Consider the following 18,983-nt stretch of genomic DNA (forward strand, 5'->3'; position numbering starts at 1 on the left):
CGGACTCGAAGAGAAGCGCGTTTTCAGGCTTTGTTTGTCACACACTGAGCCACCCACGCACTGCCCATTTATGCATTAATGAGTTCATTGTGAATTAGTGTGATCGCTGCTGTCAGTATGGCGACACCCAGTCTACGGCCCAGATAGGGGCTTCATATCGGCTGTTCTAGGTCTTTATGGACAACCTATAGGTGACATCATGCAGGCCTTGTCCAGTATATACACAGTCTATGGCTGCAACTCAAAGCAACCACACCCTTAATTATGCAATACTTTATGGCTTCAAATAGCTGAAACTTATGAGTTACATAAAACTACCCCCCCCCCCCCCCCAATTTTTGGAGTCAGCCTCAAGTGGCCAATCAAGGAACTGCACACTTTGGCATTTCCTTGTTGACTTTATTTTTCCATCACCAAAAGTTGCTGCTTGGAGAAAAACCGTATGTTGTAGCAATAAGCCACAACCATAAACTGAAATGTGACACTCATGTAGATACCAGATCAGAGGAAGTGAAATGGCTTTTGCAACCTGGGGGGCAGTGTCGCATAACTGAAAAGACAACAGGGTCGAGAGTCTCTATGGCCAACTTTGTGTGCATTGGTACGATTTGTTTTTATCTCAGTTTCAAACTTGGCTGGACGTTCAGCAGGTCGAGAGCCTCTCATCTTTGTGAGGGGAAGAAAATCAAACAGTGAGCACAAAGCGATGTGTTTTCCAAAGCGATCGCCTGTGATGACTGGCACAAACACAGCAGCATTGTCACTAGATCAGCACCAACCAAACACCACCCACTGTGGTTTTGTGAGACACAAATGGAATGTGTGCCTTTGAGAAGAGTTAAAAGAGAAGCAGAAGAGTTTAAATAAATCCCCTTTAAATCTCCTCTAAGCCGCTCTCCTCGCCTCCTCACTCCATCTCTGTCCGTCAGCATTTTCTCTAATGAATGTATGAATGAATGTTCAGTGCATCACTTAAAACAAAAAAAAAAATGCATCTGCAATGTGTGCAGTCTGTGTTCATTTTTCAGGCTCACAGCTCCAATGAAGATCCCCCCCGCATCGCTGTGATTTTTAAATTGCCTTTCCATCCTTCAGTCTCTTTCAGGCTCCTCTGAGACGCCGCCCTGCACAGTTGGACTGTTGGACGAGTGAAGCACCTCAAGAGTGTCAGTCTTATTAAACGTGCATCTCTGATGTGATTGGGCGCGATGTGAGGCAGACCATCGATCTAATTAGACCTGATCATTAGATTTTAAGGTGCTACACTGCTGCTGGGCAAGTGTGCACATCTTGCCCCTGTGCATGTCTGCAAGATCCCCTTTGTAGCATAGTTTTTGTTTGTTTGTTTTTTACAGTATTGCAATTGTATTTTATATTTAAGAAAAACTGAGTAAAGAGGTGAAGCAACAAGACTGGAGGGATGTCTGGAAGAAGAACGATTGATTCATCTTTGCTCTAAAGTGCCAAAATCTTTCTGTGGCTCAGGCGTATTTCATCTTCAACATGTCTCTTTTTTTTTATGTAGTACTGAAATAGACTGCAGCGATTCAGGGTGATTGCATGTGCGTGTGCAGCCGGGCAGAGTCGGTCGACCTCTGAGCAGACTGACAGTAACAGTGCAGCCTCAGCACTACTGGAAGACCTCGTGGCAAAGCAATCAAACCACACGGCAAATTCTCAATCTTCACACTCAGCAACAGTCTGGATTTCTGTTGTTACCTTTCAGATGCCACCTCTGTCACTGGCACATTACCCAAAATAGTGGATTGTTATCTCAACCGCCTGACAATGGAAGGGTTATAATCGTGTATCTCCAGCTCTTTGTAATGTCACAAAGACAGTGATTAATACACTCTTCATTTAAATTATGTTTTGGATCCTTTAGTTTTAGTATTAAGATGTTTTGTGATTGCAGACTGACTAGGTGCCTCAGTGGATAAGAACCTGGGCGACAGATATTTAGACCGTGGCTTGAGTCTGGCTCATGCTACTGCAATAAAATTCAATTTAATCAGCTTGTAAAGCGCCAACTCACAACAAAAGCCATCTCGAGGCACCTCACACAGAACAGTTCAACGTAAAAATTAAAATAAATAAATTCAAATGCATAATTAAAAACAGAAGTAAAAGAATAAAACATAAAAAAATAAAAACTATTCATCAGAAAGAGAATAAAAAATAGGTTTTAAGTCTTGACTTAAAAATGTCCACGGACTCCGACTGCCTCACGGTCGCAGGAAGACCATTCTACAGAGCGGGTGCACGATAAGACAAAGCTCTTTGACCCGCTGACGACTTCTTCATCCTGGGAACACAGAGAAGTCCCGCATCCTACGACCGCAAAGCCCAGGCCGGCACATAGGGTTCCATCAGATCGGCCAGATAAGACAGCACCAGTCACAATATCACAAACCAATAGATTAATGTATATTTCGTGCTGCCGAATCATGACTTGCCGTGAGACTGGGTTCCTCTGTACATGTATGCTTGCATGCGTGTGCGTTTACGCCTTTGATCACAGAGAAACTGGGGAGAGCTGACATTTGCCATTTGGTTTGCTTATGTATTTTGGGTTGAGGATGAATACCGTGAAAACACAAAGTTGATAGGACAACAAATTTTGGAGAAATTAGGGATTTTGTGTAACAACGGTGAACAATGGACGTTGATTATTAAATTCTGGACTCACACGCCATTCCAGCAGGGGGTGGTAAATCATCACCTATATATTAAAAGCCAAGTGGCCCGTGTGTGTGTGTACATATATATATATATATATATATATATACATAAACTTCGATCACGGAGAAACTGGGGAGAGCTGACATTTTCCATTTGTTGTGCTTATGTATTTTGGGTCAAAGATGAATGCCGTGAAAAGGGAAAGTTGACTGGACAAATTAGGGATATGAGGTAACAACAGTTAACAATGGATGTTGATATCACCATTAATGAGTCCCTGGTAACCAGACAAGCTCTGAAGAAAGAAAATATCTCAACCTTGCCAGTTGTAAAACATGACATCAACTAAATGTGCCAAATAATAAATACAATTACAAAATGTTCTCATTTTAATTTCCTGCACTTTCAGTTAAAATCAATATAGAAATTTTGTGTAATTTATTGCCACCCTTGAAAAATGTCAGCTACCTATTTTATAAACACTATCCAATCTAGAGCCGGTGGATCACCACAGGCAGCGTGCTAGTATACACACCCACACATACACACTATGAATCTTTATCCAAACCCAGCCTACAAAAATATGCGTTAATCAAACACCCTGGCCCCTATGGAGGGCTTGTCCAGGCTTCATTAATCCCACAAAGGCCATGCTGCTCTCGCCCATGCTCCACTGGACTGGCTGGGAGTTAGGCAGAGTCATGCTGCCGTGATGGTGATATTTAGACAAACCCTGCATGATGTCACCCGTAGGATGACATTATGTTTGTCTCGTATATATAAAGTCACTACCAATGCTTAAATATGACGTGTTTTCAAAAAGTGAACGTATCCTTTCAGATATTTTATGAATATCGCTTCTGATGCGCTTCACAAGCAGAAAAAATAAGTGATTCGGGTCACTTTAATGCTTCCATCTTTCAGTGTTTCACCTGTCTGGTCAGCCGGGCGATGAAGCAGCCGTTGGTGCACTTGGATGGTTCGAGTTTGAAGAAACCATCTGTTTGTCTTCCCATCTGGGATTCATTGGAGAAAACTGGACCACTCAGCCTGACAGGGAGAAGCACAGCGACAAGGGAGACCGCACAGAGCAGATCCATCAAAAACCTATTCCACATGCTGTCTGCAGCCTTTTATCATTAATTAATCATTGCCCCTTTGATTCACAGGGAATGGTCACAACATGATGTGGCAGCAGTGGGAATATACACAGGAGCTATAAATTATTTTGACAGTAATGTGCAACAGATTAATTTTTAAAATGTCTCTCATGTGGCACATTTCTTATTTTTGTTTTTATGTGTCCAGGTGGATGAAAGGATTTTTTTCAGTACTACTACTGCATACTGTGTGCACTGTAAAACATCCACCAATACACACTTGGTGTATCTGTACTCAGACACACCAGTTCACTGCTGCTACATGTCAAATACCCCCCCCCCCCCCCCCATCAGAACGGTCACCTGTCACTGTTAGCCAGTGACTGAACAGTTCTACGGCAAATCTGTCTGCAGCCGTTCTTAAAAACTGAGTGATTGTGATGCAAGGAGACGAGTGAAGGAAGCCACCAAGACGCACAGGCAAAAGTGAAGGAGATATAAGCTGGGGCTTCACTTTTTTCTTTTTCTTTTTTTCTCGACTATTTATGCTCTATGCTGTGGTGCATGTACAATGTGCCAAAGCAGAGAAGGTGATCTGGATAACTCACACAAGCACAAAACAAATATGTCCCATTCCATTGACTTTGTTTTTTATCTTCATGCAGAGCTCTGCGCCAAAGGAGAGGTATCAGGTTTGATTGACAGAGATGTCTGGACACAAATGCAGGACTCAACAAGGCAGCTCTGGTTTTTAGGATTGTTTACTGGTTGAATCAGCAGAGTCTGGTACACAAAAAGGCAGTTCAACATCAGCAAACAAATTATGAACATCAGGCTAAAGGCGTGGTCGAAAAACAGGCAGTAGGTCAAAAACACTAGGAAGTAGGCAAGGTGAGGAAAACACAAGGAATGGAGCTGGAAGCAGTGGCACAAGGCACAACAATCTGGAGAGGAATTAGTGCAACCAGTGAAGCTTATATGGGTGATTCTTAGACTACGGGCACTTATTATGTCCTTTGATCATATTGTATGAAAAACAGAAAAAAGGGGAAATTTCACACTTTTATAGTTATCTTTACAATGAAAGTGTTTTAAGAAATTTGTTCTAGTAGTCTATGATGACTTTTTCACCTTTTTTCAGCATCATTATATGCAAATATTGCCGTTTTGTGCTTGTCCCACACCCAGACTTTTGATCTTCAATGATGAAAATGAATGGTAAAAAAAACATTTTTTCTAATATTTTAAAATATCTCTGAATAAAATATCAGTAAAATAATCAAAACATAATTGGGGTATTCAATGTCATACAACTGTTGTGATTTTTTTAAACAAAATGTAGTTGTCCCACACTATTGCCGTAATTTCCACCACAACACTGTAATGTCCCTTTAAACAGTTTGTATGAAAGATTGTTTGGGAAGTTTCTACAGAGATAAACAGTGACATCAGAGCACATGTATATAACGCCAAATCACAACAAACAGTTGCCCCAAGGCGCTTTATATTGTAAGGCAATGGTGTGGTGGAAATTACATTTACAAGGCCAGTAGTGCCCGTAGTTAAAGAATCACTCATATCCACCCTGTTGATGAGCTACAGATTAGAAACAGGTGTGTGGAAAGCTCCAGAACAGGGTGTGGCCCAAACAGTGTGCACCGCCCACTACCAAGCACAGACAAGAGAGATAGGGAAAGACAAAGCCCAAGCAGGAAGAACCCAACAAGAGAAGTAACACACAGAAGAAACCAAATCAACCAAAACTAAGCAGAACAAGCATGATACAAAAATATACAGATGACAAAAGGTGGTCCAAAGATGCACAGTGAGGAAACACACAGAGTTGAGGCGCTGACATGAACTTGAGCACATCAGACTGATGCAGAGATTCAGTGTAAACAAAACTCCATGTGAACATCAAATCTCTACTGTTGGCATGGCAACTGTCTTCCAGTGTCAGAAAACTTGTCTATTCCCACAGCATTAATATATAACCTGTGGTAATTTCTCTGCACTGTTGGACACAATGAAAAAAGTTCTGAAGAGTTCCTGAAACATATTGATGGAATGATTGTCCAAAATCAAGAGATTGTGTCACCCATTTTGACATATTTTTCCTTGTGCGTTGGAACATTTTCCTGGTATTTTTTAAAGCAGGTCTAAAAGCTGCAGGAACACTTAAAGAATAGATTTATGTTTACCTGAAGGGCAGGAGTTTGGAGTGGGTGCGTGCCTTATCTAATACTCTCTTCACCAGCTGCTCATTTTCATCTTCATACATCGAACGTGTGCAGTAAAGCACAGTCTGGACATTTGAGACTGACAGATAAAGCAAAAGAGAATAAAATGTACAAAGAATATTGTCCGTTCACCTCAGTGGCATCTTATAAGCAAATCTGTAAACACAAAACCCACCATAACAGGTGTGTTCACATTTGTGTTTATGCTTTCTACACAAGTCTTGCTTGGATGCATGAAGCGTGCTGTGGTTTCCCATATCTATTTGACAAATTATTTGTTAGCAAGATAATGCAAAAACACATAAATTTTGTCAAACAACGCAAGTGGGTTGAGCCGAACCTGAAAATTATACCATTATATTCTGGAGGTGATCCAGATAAAGATCACTGTGGCATGCCAACATGTTACTTGCATTGACGGGCAAGTAAAGTTGAGTATCATCTGCATAATATTGGTGAGGTAGCCCCTGAGTGGCTGCCTGTTCCTTATTTTTGAATGTTTTCCACTACATAATCAAACCCAGCACATGCTGGGTTGTAGAACATCAGACAATCCTCCTTATTTACTGTGTTGTTAACTTATACATTTGTGTAAACCCCCTTTTTCCATTCGTGGCATGTGTTGCAGAATGTTGGCAAACAGCGGGACAACATAAGGTAAGTATTTGTGCTTCTGATACCAGAGGCTGAGGCACATGAGATTCAAATCTTGACTTCTATAGATGGCCAATCAGACATTAAAGCCTTCCTCATAAAGAAAAAGAGAACCTTCATTAAAAGACAGAAGCAATCCAAAAATGGCTGAGGAGGACATTTGAGTTGAGTAAAGATGGTAGGGGATAACCTGGAGGAGAACATCAAGGGGGTGAAGAGGATTTGCAGGATATAAGCATTTAAGACCAGCACTATAGAAGAAGAAAGACCACACAAGAGAGACCAGTTTTTGACACAAATTTGACCCCACAACCGCTGTCCCAATTCACATCTCTATGGCAGCTACACTGCTATGGGAGGTTCATACCACCTCCTCCTACAGCTTCACATCACACGACAGACTAAAGACAGGTCCTGCTGACAACAACCCTCACTCTTCCAATAAAGTCCTGTTCCTCAGTGTGAGAGCTCTCCAGGCTTTGAAGCAACAAAGCCTTGGAACCAGACATCAACTCTGTGGTGCTCAAGGTGTGCAGAAGAGCCTGCTGGAGTATTCTGGGAAACTTTTAACCTTGTACAGACCGAGCAAGCGAGGTTAATAAATTGTTTATTATATGGCTGTTCGGAGATGTGTTTTTCTAGCAAGGTGAAGTCTGGATTGAAAAGATGTTCCTGCTAGCTTGGCTAGTGGGGAATTCCACTTTGGCTGACCTGGTAGAGTTTTGGTATTCAGTTCGAGCAGTCCGGTGTTCGAATCCAGTCACAACCTGGGGGCTCGTCCCAAAGTCACAGGTGCATTTAATCATGTTCTGCTACTCCCTACATCCCGCCGACAATGCCAGTTTGTGACCGGAGGACCTATCTTTGTGGCCGGGATGGCTGTGGGATTCAAACACTGGACTGCTTGAACTGAAGATTAAAAATCTACCAGATCAACCAAAGGGGAATTCCCCACTACCCAAGCTAGCAGGAACATCAATCCAGATTTCACCTTGCTACATATTTCCCCACCATTTTTGACTTTGTCCCGAAGTCACAGGTGCATTTAAGCATGTTCTGCGACTACCCACATCCCGCCCACAATGCCAGTTTGCTACTGAAGGACCTATCTTTGTAGCTGGGATGACTGTGGGATTCAAACACCGGACTGCTGGAACTGAAGACCAAAACTCTACCAGGTCAGCCAAAGGGGAATTCCCCGCTAGCCAAACTAGCAGGAACATCTTTTCAATCCAGATTTCACCTTGCTACATTTTCATCTTGTTGGTCTTCATTTTGCATGTCCACTTCAAGCTCGTTTGCTGTTAATTCCTCCAGTTCAAACTCGTCAGTGTAATAACATTCGCTTGGAGAATGGTCCTCTTTGTCACTCATAATTTCTTTGTTCTCTTTTTGTTTTGTTTAGATTCGCACAGTGAAAAATTGTACACAAAGTTGCAAATCTGATGCGCGATCTGGACCGACTGTTGTGGTAACAGTCTGATATGGGAGAATGGACCGGAAATCAGCCAATCAGACCACGCGCACCATGGTAGCCATATAATAAAAAGGGATCTGGCTCAGTATAGTAGTGTTATTAAGGGCTTGTGTGTTTATGTACTTCAACGGGGGACAAGTTGGCACAGTATCTGCACACAGATTGTAGCTGTGGGCCAGTCTGGACCAAAAAAGTTGAGGGCCGAATTTTTGTCCCAGTCCAGCCCTGCTCACCACAGGTCCTCAGAGGGAGAGAGAGAACGCGCTCCAGATAACAAAATGTTTAAAAAAAAAAAAAAAAACGACACAGCACTGTCTGACCTGGAACAGTTGTGTCTGTGCTCTGCTCCTGTAGAATTGTGCTCCTCAATAAAAAATAAATAAATAAAAATAAAAAACATTAAATGCATAAGTGAAGAAAGCTCAAACGCTGGGTGAATAGTTTGGTGAATGTGTGATGTAAAGCACTTTGAGCATCTGCACCAGATGGTAAGTGCTAAAAAAATCGACTCTATTTACCCTTTTTAAAATTATTCTGATGTCCATTTACATTTAATGCTTTTTAACAGGCTTCTGCTGAACAGTACAATATTTCTTCAATGGATTCACAAAGAACAACGACAAATGGATCACAATGATGAGTAGGGTTGGGTATCGAGAACCGGTTCCTTTCGGGTATCGTTAAGAAATGATTCGATCCACCGACATCAAGTGGCTTCAGAGTGGCTGATGTTTTTTTTTTTGGGGGGGGGGGGGGTGTCAGGAAAATGCTAATTTCTCTACATTGATTACAGACCTGCAGCGGGTCTGTAATCAACTTTTCTGCAGCGCGGCTTTGCTTTGAACTTTGAACCAATCGAAGCAGTGATTCTCAGATCGAAGCAGTGCTTCGATCTACTAATTTGTGGATTCATTGTTTTATTTCGCTTTATCCTAATTTTTCCCCGCTAAAACCCTGAAGAGCATATGTCTGTGAGTAATATTTAATATTTTTATGTTAAACCGACCTGTTACGGTCTTCTGAAACAGTTGATAGATGTATTTTATAACTTAAAAATGGGACAGATACTAACGCCTTAGCATGTCTATGGCGTTTTCAATGTTAATGTTAGCATTAAGCTGTTTGCATCTCAGCACATTTGTGTTGATTTGTTTTCTGTATAATTAATGGCTCAGCGGTCGTTGTCGTAAAAGAGTCAAATTGTAATTTTTTTTATTTATTTTATTCATATATTAATAATAATAGCAACAACAATAATAGTCTACATAATAGACAATAATAGTCAATAATAATAATAGACTAACAATGTTACAATACAATTTTAGAGAAAGAGACAAAAAGAACCAAATGAAACAAAACACAACAGAAAAGATAAAACCATGTAACAATGAAAATAAATAAATACATATAGAAATAAATGTTTCCTGTGAACACACTCTTACACCTCCACTTCATCCCTGTTTTATTTCAGTTTAATGACAATTTGTTTCAGTCAAACCATGTTTTCAATTTGTTAATTTCTTCAGTGATTTCCTCCAGAACTAGGGCTGTCACGATTAGGAATTTCTGGAGACGATTAATTGTCAGACAAATAATTGCGATTGACGAATATATTGTCTATTTTTTTTCTTTTTTCCTCTTCTTTATATTCTACTATCGTAGTATAATTACACAACTCTGGAAGAACGTTTGGCTTCTGTGAGTGGAGAAACTGGGAATAGTGCAACATTTTTTATTTTTAATCTTCATTTTACATACAGTCCCAACTTTTTCTGATTTGGGGTTGTTTCTGTTGCATTTCTGAAATTGTTTCTATTCATCAGTCACGTTTTGTGCTTAAACACTACATTAAGCTCAAGATTGAACAAATAAATACCTTTGGAAAATAACAGCTGTTAAAGTTCAGAGTTCTCACCTGCTTTTTGTGATCTGTGCGTCTGAACATCACCACAGTCAGTTTTTTTTTTTCTCAGTTCATTCATATATTCTCATTTTTAAAATATGTTTTTAAAGATGTTTGACCGTTTATTTCATCTCATGATCTCATAAATTCAGTATACGACGCGCACATGGTGTGAACAGGACGGTAATGGCAGAATCACACCGGGAGAGAAAGTCCAGAGAGAAGTAAAGGCAGCGCCACGGTTTGGTTTTGTTTTTTTTTTAACATGTTCACTCGGGTTAAAATCCTCTCTCTGCTCCGCGCTTGCTGTACACTGATGGTTCTCTCGTGCCTCCATTCAGGAATCTCCCTCACCCACCCCCTCCCTCGCAATCTGCAGCCTGTTGACTCCGTGCGCACACACACACACGCACACACACACACACACACACACACACACACAGAGACACACACCGACAGCTCCTTCAGTAAACTCTGCATTTTAAACAGTTTTGAAGAAGACAGCCACTGTTTTAATCGGCCGTCTTATCCAAACGGCAGGACAGATCGCTCCTCAGCCTCCATGTTATTGTCCTGCCTTAAGACGAGAGCGAAAGAGAGTGAGCGAGGCTGCAGCACAATGACGTCAGATTCTGAGTCGTTTATGCTTTGTGGATGAAATAAATAATTCATGGTAATCGCGAATATGAAAAATAATCGCAAATATGAAAAATAATCGCGATTGGCGAATATTGTAATAATTGTGACTGCCCTATCCAGAACCATCTGCCAAGCTAGAAAACTACTGCATCCTAGTAAGAGCAGAATACTACTGGAATGAATTTGAATAAGGAAAGTTGGGTTTTTTTTCTCACCTAAATGGATGCTGCACTCACTGCAATTTACTGTCTGGAATAGTCCCAGATTGCATTTCAGAGCTTCTAGAATTGAAACATTTTTGTGCGGGTGGTGTTGGGGGGTAATTTTGGGTTTCAGCTTTTTTTGTTTTTCACCACTTTCATCCCTGAATATGTCAATCGTGAGTCACTCTGTTCTGTTCACACAGCTCCAAACGCTGCGCGGCTCTCTGCTGAGTCAAGTTAGAACAATAGAGTCCAGTCGCAATTAATACATTTAAAGGGAAATGCTGTTTAAATCAAATGACGCCTCTTTCCAAACATTGTAATTCCTCCCAAAATGAGACGTCCTGCGCTGACGTGCAGCAGCCGGCTAAGCTCAGCTCAGAGGTATGGAGAGACATTCATGCCAAAATGTCTGAAAGGAAATGCTTTTGACAAAAACTACAGATTTTCTTTATGTCCAGAGATCAAGGATCCAGTGACCAATTTAAAATGTTGTTGACATAGAAAACCTGTAAAGCCTACTTTTAGTACACAGAAAATTCATAAGGGGTATCGATAAGGGAGTCGATAAGGAATCGGATCGATAATGGCATCGATATCGATAACATCTTATCAATACCCATCCCCAATTGATGAGGAAACTTCCTTGCAAGTTTGCGTGTATTTTCATATAGTATTGTGTGAGTCCTGTGAGTTTAGGCTGTTTAATTGCACCTCTGAGGGTGAACGAGGGACAGAAGTTGACATGCAATGTTACAATTTTTCACGGATGCAGTATGTTGCCAGCTTTACAGTGCGCTGAGGCTGCTTCACTTGGGGACTGTTGGATTTCGGCAGATGTCTGTGCACTTTTGAGTCTCCTGATAGTTAATCATCCGGTATATTTCTTAGTTTAAAGAGTAGTGCAGGTGTGTGTGTGTTGTACACTCACAGGTGAGAGTGTGGGCGAGCAGTCGTCCCTGTTGTGTGGTCAGGGTTTGCATTTTGTTCTCTGATACAGAGCCGCAAGACAAGTCCTGCAGCAGATTCCAGTCTGTCAACAGACAGCAGCTTATTTTTCAAACCATTTAACCTGAAACACACCGTCCACTTATCAAACTCTGTTCTTTTTGTGTCTTCCCTTCGACAACCACCCCCCACCCCGTCCCTTCCCACATATTACATACCTCCGTGTTCACTATGAATTGTGGGTACTGGGTCGTTAAGGGCAGAAGATGAGCACTGAGGCAGCACAATAATGACCTTGACACTCTGAACGACGGCGTCCCACCCTCTCACATCAGTGAATCCTTCAGGTAAGATTTTCACATCTGGATTTGAATGAGCATCATAAAGAAACAGGATGTGGGTTCATAATGCACAAATATTTATGACACTCGCGTGTGTTTGGTGTCTGTACGTTTCTCTTATGATATAACTCACTTTTGGCTTCCACTTGTGCGAGGAGTCCTTTTATCTCCTGCACTTGTAAAGGTGTGTGATCGCCGCCACATAGTAACACCCGGGCTGAGCTCGTAGCGGCTGTCAAAGCGATGTGAGCCGCTGTCAAGGCGGAGAAGGCCCCGGCCACCAGGACGCCACTGTTTTCAGTCAACAGGGGGCGCAACGCACTCACTGCCAAACACACACTCCTGTCCTGCAAAGAGAGCGTGCCTATATATACACACACGCACATACACACACATACACTCTGTATGTCATAATATAAGTTTATCTCTGAACCATGAGTTCGGGAGTGAACTTTGACCTACATGTTCTGGGTATAATCTAGTTCAGTGTGTAAAAATAGTCTGCCCATGTGTGTTTTCATAGTCTTTGCTGTGCCACTACTTGACAGCCAATTATCGAAGACTCAAGATAGTTGGGGTATAAGGTCACGTCACCACGCTCTCACTGGAGTCCAGAGGTCACCAAGCTTGACCTGTGTTTGTGGTCTCTGAAGACTTTCGATCTAGTTTGCGTTTATGTCATTTCACTCTGAGCTCCGTCCTTTTACTGTTGAAATCATAAAGCCGATAACCAACAAATTGAATCTCTGTACTCTGACCACAAGTGCACGTAATTACTACGTATATGGACTTTACATTAGGCAAAAAAAATTCCTCCATAAATATTTATGCTCTCCAAGACAGACAGATTCCTACTTGTATGTTCAGTTTGTGTGCAATGGCGAGGCCTCTGTGCTGCAGCAGAGCATGCTGGGAGAACACCAGTGTGTCTGGACAGAGAAGATCCCTGCAGAATGAAGTCTCTCTGAGCTCACAGATGTTCCTTGTCTCACACAAGCCAACGCTTCGCAGCACTTCACACACTTCATCAACACTACAGAGGAGAAGAAAAACATGTTTGATCAAAACGACGAATATTATTTTAAAGGAATCCATCACCGTCCCACAAGTTATCAGTGAGATGGACTATTTATAACATTGCCAGATCTGCTCACAAAAGCTTATTTTTAAAAGCTGCTCATAAATTTGTTCAGGTTGAATTAATTACATCTACCTTTGAGGCACTACAGTTGTGTAAATGCTCAGTCCTTGTGAATGAAACACAGATTTACTTTTTTATTGGACGTATAACTGAGTAATACTATGTTAAAGTGTGGTGCTGTAGGTGAGATTGTGTACCTGTTTTTGAGAGTATTGACCCACGCAAAGAGTGGCAGAAGCTTTGCTCTGCGATGTTTGGTCCTGACGGGTTCCGGTAGCACACAGGAGATGCTTTGCAAACTCTGTGTCACTCTGCAACGAGCCAGAGATGCTGCCAGTTTGGTCTTACACCTACAGTGAAAACACAAGTCGTCTGTTTTGGCGAATTGTCATGATGAAGGGCGCAACGTTATTACTGCGACATCAACCTGTGCAGCATGCGCTCAAGGTCTCTGACTTCCTGCACACACTCCTGCACATCCTTTGCGGGGCGTTCTTGGACCAAAAACATTTGGTCCTGGAAGTCAAACAGCATCACCATCACCAGTGGCAACAAGTCGCTGGGCTGTAAAAACATGAACACTTTCACCATCACTGTCATCATCATCACTGTTGTCATCATCCCCAGCAGCAGTCCTGTTACAGAGATCAGTGTCATCATGAGGAAAATAACACAAAGCTCTTGTATTTGCCATATTTTGTAGTTTACATTTTAAGTGATTTCGATCATGTTGTGTAGATTTTTCACTATAAGATTAAAAAATATAATTATAAATATAGGGCCCTGCGATAGACTGGCGTCCTGTCCAGGGTGTACGGCTCCAGCTCCCCCGTGACCCTTAATTGGACTAAGCAGTTGAAGATTATTTTTACGTAATTATTGTACGGCCTTGTCTTACAATATAAAGCGCCTTGGGGCAACTGTTTGTTGTGATGTGGGGCTATATAAATAAAATTGATTGATTGATTGAAGATGGGTGATTATAAATATAGAATGCAATGTTAAAGCACCCTCGGCTGTATAAGCATGTAATCAATGAAAGAGTGTGTAGAAAGAATGTAACCTTTTGACCACTTAAAATAGGTCAATGTTAACCATCTTTGAACTTGTCCAAGGTCCGTGTCCCAAGAACCTTCCCTGTGAATTTGAAGACCCTGGCAGTAATAGCACTGGAGTTATGCTGAGCACAGACAGACGGATGGATGCAAAGTCTTCGCAATACCAATGACCATATTTTGGCCTCGGGTAAAAAGTGGTATAAGTAACCCTGATTTATTGTTTGATTGTTTATTTATTTAATGCGATGAAAACATGAAAGGACAGTGGGCATGAGTAATTATTACTTTGAACCATCTGAAGCAGCCTAAACAAATACATAACATTTTAAATAAAGTGATAGTTGTTTCTGAAAAGGAGAGTGAAGACCACCTCCTTTGCACACACCAAAACTAAACCAAAAATTTTTAGGTTTCTTAGATGATTCCAAAAACACAAACAAGATGTTCCCAAAAATAAAAACTGGCCTCAAGCAAGATATTTAAGATGGCATCCAAAAATGGCCGGCAAAATATGACGTTCTGATCTATCATTTGTTGCTATGATGCATTTCTGGGCATTTGAGTAGAAAAAGGTCATTTGTTGGCCATTTTGGGTACCATTTAGTTTAAATCTCATGAATGAAAAGCTTGAAACTTTCCTCTTATGGAGTACTATTGAAAATCAAGCCATCTACATGTTGTTGAATGCGCTTTAAATAAAAATTTTGGTGGCCTTTTTGAATAAAAAAAAAAATCACTAATAAAATAATTTAGGCATAAATATATTTGTTGTGACCTAAAACTTTCTTTTCATGAAATAATGCTGAAATTGAAGTCCTGTCATTGAACGATCGAAAAAAAAAAATTGTTTTGGTGTCCATTTTTGGACGCCAGCTTTATTATCTGGCTTGAAGACGGATTTGTTTTTGGGAAATTTGGAAAAATTGGGGAGGACTCAGTCATTTTGTCCATAACCTGCAAGAAAAATCATAGACCTTCATGAGGTAGAGACCAATCTTTTTTTTTTTTTTTTTTTTTTTGAGTATTCTAATTATGTTTTGAGTTTGTCTAACGGACCTAAAATGTTGGTTTGGTTTATACCTGTGTGAAGGCAGGGGGACCAATAGGCTCCCCTGCTACTGAGGACTACACTTTCTTAAATTATTCAGTGCACACTATAAATAGCTGGTCTTGGCAATGAACTGTTATAATGTAACAGTTATTGTAAGGAAATATTCCGTAAATAACTGAGCTGCCTCAGTGTGATGGATTTCGACACCACCGCTATAACACGTCTGTGCTTCACCTCCACATTCTGCAGAGCCGTGCCATGATACTTGCAGACAAACATCGCACATGTCAGCATTTTCAGTTTTTCACCATCCCTCAGTATTGTCATCACATGCGTGCACCCACACGTACGTGCTGTGTGTTTTTGTATCTGTGCACTTGTCATTACACCGTGTTTTATAGCTTCATTTGCAGTCTCCCAGTTGAAGCCTGCATCTGTCTCCCTGCAGTCTGCACCTATAACCGGCCTGAATATATATAGATCTGAATACAAATAGCCTCTAAATGCATCCACGGCTCTGTCACGACCGTTTTGCCACACTCTGGTGCATTACGCTCATACTTGAAGACAGATAACCGCTCGGAGGTAGTTAATCAGTCAGTGAGTAATTGCTGAAGGTTTTTAACTGCTGCATTTAAAAGCACATTGTGTTGGTGAACACTCGTGTCTAATCTGGTGGGACTTACAATATGCTGAGAGGTGTGGAAGCAGCTGTCAATCACCATGTCCTCCAGTAAATCTTGGTCTAGGAGGAAAACAGCTTTAATTGATGTAAAACAGTTCTCAAACATGCGGCTCAAGGGCTACATAAGGCCTGCAAACAAGCATTTTATGGCCTACACCATGCCTTTGATTGTATCATTATACCTTATGCCTTTGATTGTATCATTAATAAAGGTCTGTTTGATCTTTTTATTCTTTCACTCAAATTAGAAAATTCCTTTATATAGCAAATGTTACAGTAATCCATGGTATTCCCTGTGAAATAATCAGGAGGATTGTATTTTGATTTATTCATAATATAGGAAGAAAGCAAACATGGAAATCACAACAAGAAGACTTGATTGTTTCCAGCTTCTGGATTACATTTCAGGAAATGTCCTGGTAAATCCAAGTAATGATATTTCAATAGTTTGCAGAGACTGAATCAAATTTCCCTTGAACGTTCAAGCGGCCCCACTTGAGGAAAAATCTAAACCATGGTCCTCTAGTTACTGGAGTTTGAGACTGCTTGTGCCACAAGTATTCCGAACATCACCTGGATTGAGAACTAATGCAGATAAATCTTACTAAAGAGGAAGAATACCAGCGCCTGTATGTGCGTTAATGTCATGCACCGTCTTATCACCTCCCGCACAGACGTCTCCCGCACCTTCAACTCAACAAATTTTGTAGTCACGTGGCGGAATGTATGAATATATAGTATTTAATCTACAGTGTGCAGTGGAAGCTGCTGTTCAGCAGTGAATTTTGGAGATGACACATGCCGCAGCTCCACTTCTATTCATTACGGAGATAAGACTTCCTTATAGCGGGTGGGTCTGCAGGAGAAGCAGCAGAGTAGATCAAATTAATTTCTCCCTGACTTTGGGTTTATCTGAGGTCCTGTTCTGTCCAGGCATTATGGCGTAGTGTGTTGTTGGGTTTAAATTTAAAGTAAAGTAAATTTAAAGTTAAAGGGATCATATTGTGGAAAATCATTTATCTGCCTTTAACAGTTAAATATGGGTGGAGGTTCATGTTAAACATGCTCAAAATCCCATAATTATAAAAGCATGTGTGTAGAAATTCTCCTGCTAGAAGCAAAAGTTTACTTGGGAACAGTTCATTTTAGACTTGTATGACATACGTCACAGAACTCCACAGCAGGATTCCTGACTGCTGAGTGGAACACACAAACACACACACACACACACACACACACACACACACACACACACACACACACACACACACACACACACACACACACACACACACGGAGTCGGTTTGTGCTCTACTCAAGTAGCATCTTTAGAGATGTGCACGTGCCCACTTGAACTGGACATGACCAGCAGCAGCGCCTTTCTTTGAAGCCTTTGTGACCTATGGGTAAGTAAAGGCATATTACTCCTGAACATATTTTGAACCAGCTGACAGAGTACTTTTTACAGGAAAATTGTTAGCATCAAGTTGAGACATTCTCATGTTCAACCATGATGACAAAAACAATGAATATATAAACTACCTGCGGCAATATTTGGAATTATTAAAAGAAGGGGGGAAAAGTCTTGTTTTAACTTCAAGTTCTCCTCCTATTTATTTATTTATTTATTTATTGCATTGTGCGCTATCTTGTGCTGCACCATGACAATATGCTAGTGCCACTGTCTCTAAGCCATACAACATAGCTGGTGTCACTGCTGTCTTATAGACTTTCCTCATCACTCTTGCAGATATTCTTCTATCACAAATCACCCCTGCCACTTTTCTCCACCCACTCCACCCTGCCTGCATAGAGTGCACCTCTCTACCACACTCTCCATTACTTTGGACAGTTGAGCCCATCTGCACATCACCCTTGTTCTTAAAAATAGGAACCAACACACTTTGTCTGTACTCCTCAGGCATCCTCTCACACTTTCTAAGATTTTATTAAGCAATCTGGTTAGAAACTCCACTTCCATCTCTCCTAAACATTTCCATGCCTCCACTGGAATGCCATCTGGACCAGCTGCCTTTCAATTCTTCATCCTTTTCATAGCTGCCCTCACTTCACCCTTACTAATCTTTTGCACTTCCTGATTTACTCTCTCCAATTCATCCAGCCTTTTCTCTCTCTCATTTTCTTCATTCATCAGCTCCTCAAAATATTCCCTCCACCTTCTCAACACACTCTCCTCACTTGTCAGCACTTTACTATGTGTATCCTTTATCACCCTAACCTGCTGCATATCCTTTCCAGTTCTGTCCCTTTGTCTGGCCAGTTGGGACAAGTCCTTTTCTCCTTCCCTCCTATTCAAGCTCATGTACACCTCACAATATGCCTTTTCCTTCGATTTGCCACTTCTCTTTTCGCCTTGCACTGCATCTCCTTGTACTCCTGTCCACTTTCTTCATCTCTCCAACAATCCCAATTCTTTTTCGCCACCCCCTTTCTCCTTTTGCTCCTCCTTCTCTTTTTTTTTTTTTTTTTTGCTTTCCTGAACATCTTCATTCCACCACCAAGTCTCCTTGTCTTCCATCCACTGTCCAGATATCACACCCAGTACCTTCCTAGGTGTCTCCCTCACCAAATCTGTAGTACTTTTCAAAATTGCTTCCCGTCTGTCCAGTACCTGTCTCACCTGCTTAGTGAATTTCACACAACATTCTTCATCGTTCAGCTTCCACCATCTGGTCCTTTGTTGAGCTCTCACGCTCTTCTTCTTCTTCTTCACATCTAAAGTCATCCTACAAACCACCATCCTATGCTGTCTGGCTACACTCTCTCCTGCCACCACCTTACAGTCTGCAATTTCTTTTAGTTTGCATCTCCTACAAAGAATGTAGTCCATCTGTTTGCAC

The 18,983-nt window shown here is 41.2% G+C and overlaps 1 protein-coding gene across 2 annotated transcripts in view; it reads right to left on the reverse strand.

Annotated features, from left to right (window-relative positions):
• LOC117527058 (putative methyltransferase NSUN7) overlaps positions 1–18,983 on the reverse strand; it is a 30,052-nt gene that overhangs the window by 1,775 nt on the left and 9,294 nt on the right. For both annotated transcript variants that reach the window (XM_034189215.1, XM_034189214.1), the window contains 9 exons: positions 16,124–16,182; positions 13,756–13,892; positions 13,526–13,678; positions 13,043–13,220; positions 12,321–12,534; positions 12,065–12,208; positions 11,830–11,931; positions 5,984–6,101; positions 3,615–3,732 (listed from right to left, as the gene is read on the reverse strand). In XM_034189215.1, coding sequence (XP_034045106.1) covers positions 3,615–3,732; positions 5,984–6,101; positions 11,830–11,931; positions 12,065–12,208; positions 12,321–12,534; positions 13,043–13,220; positions 13,526–13,678; positions 13,756–13,892; positions 16,124–16,162 — 1,203 coding nt within the window. In that variant the 5' untranslated portion in view covers positions 16,163–16,182. The remainder of the gene's footprint in view (positions 1–3,614; positions 3,733–5,983; positions 6,102–11,829; positions 11,932–12,064; positions 12,209–12,320; positions 12,535–13,042; positions 13,221–13,525; positions 13,679–13,755; positions 13,893–16,123; positions 16,183–18,983) is intronic.

Source organism: Thalassophryne amazonica, chromosome 15 (assembly GCF_902500255.1).
Source record: "Thalassophryne amazonica chromosome 15, fThaAma1.1, whole genome shotgun sequence".
Lineage (NCBI taxonomy): Eukaryota > Metazoa > Chordata > Actinopteri > Batrachoidiformes > Batrachoididae > Thalassophryne > Thalassophryne amazonica.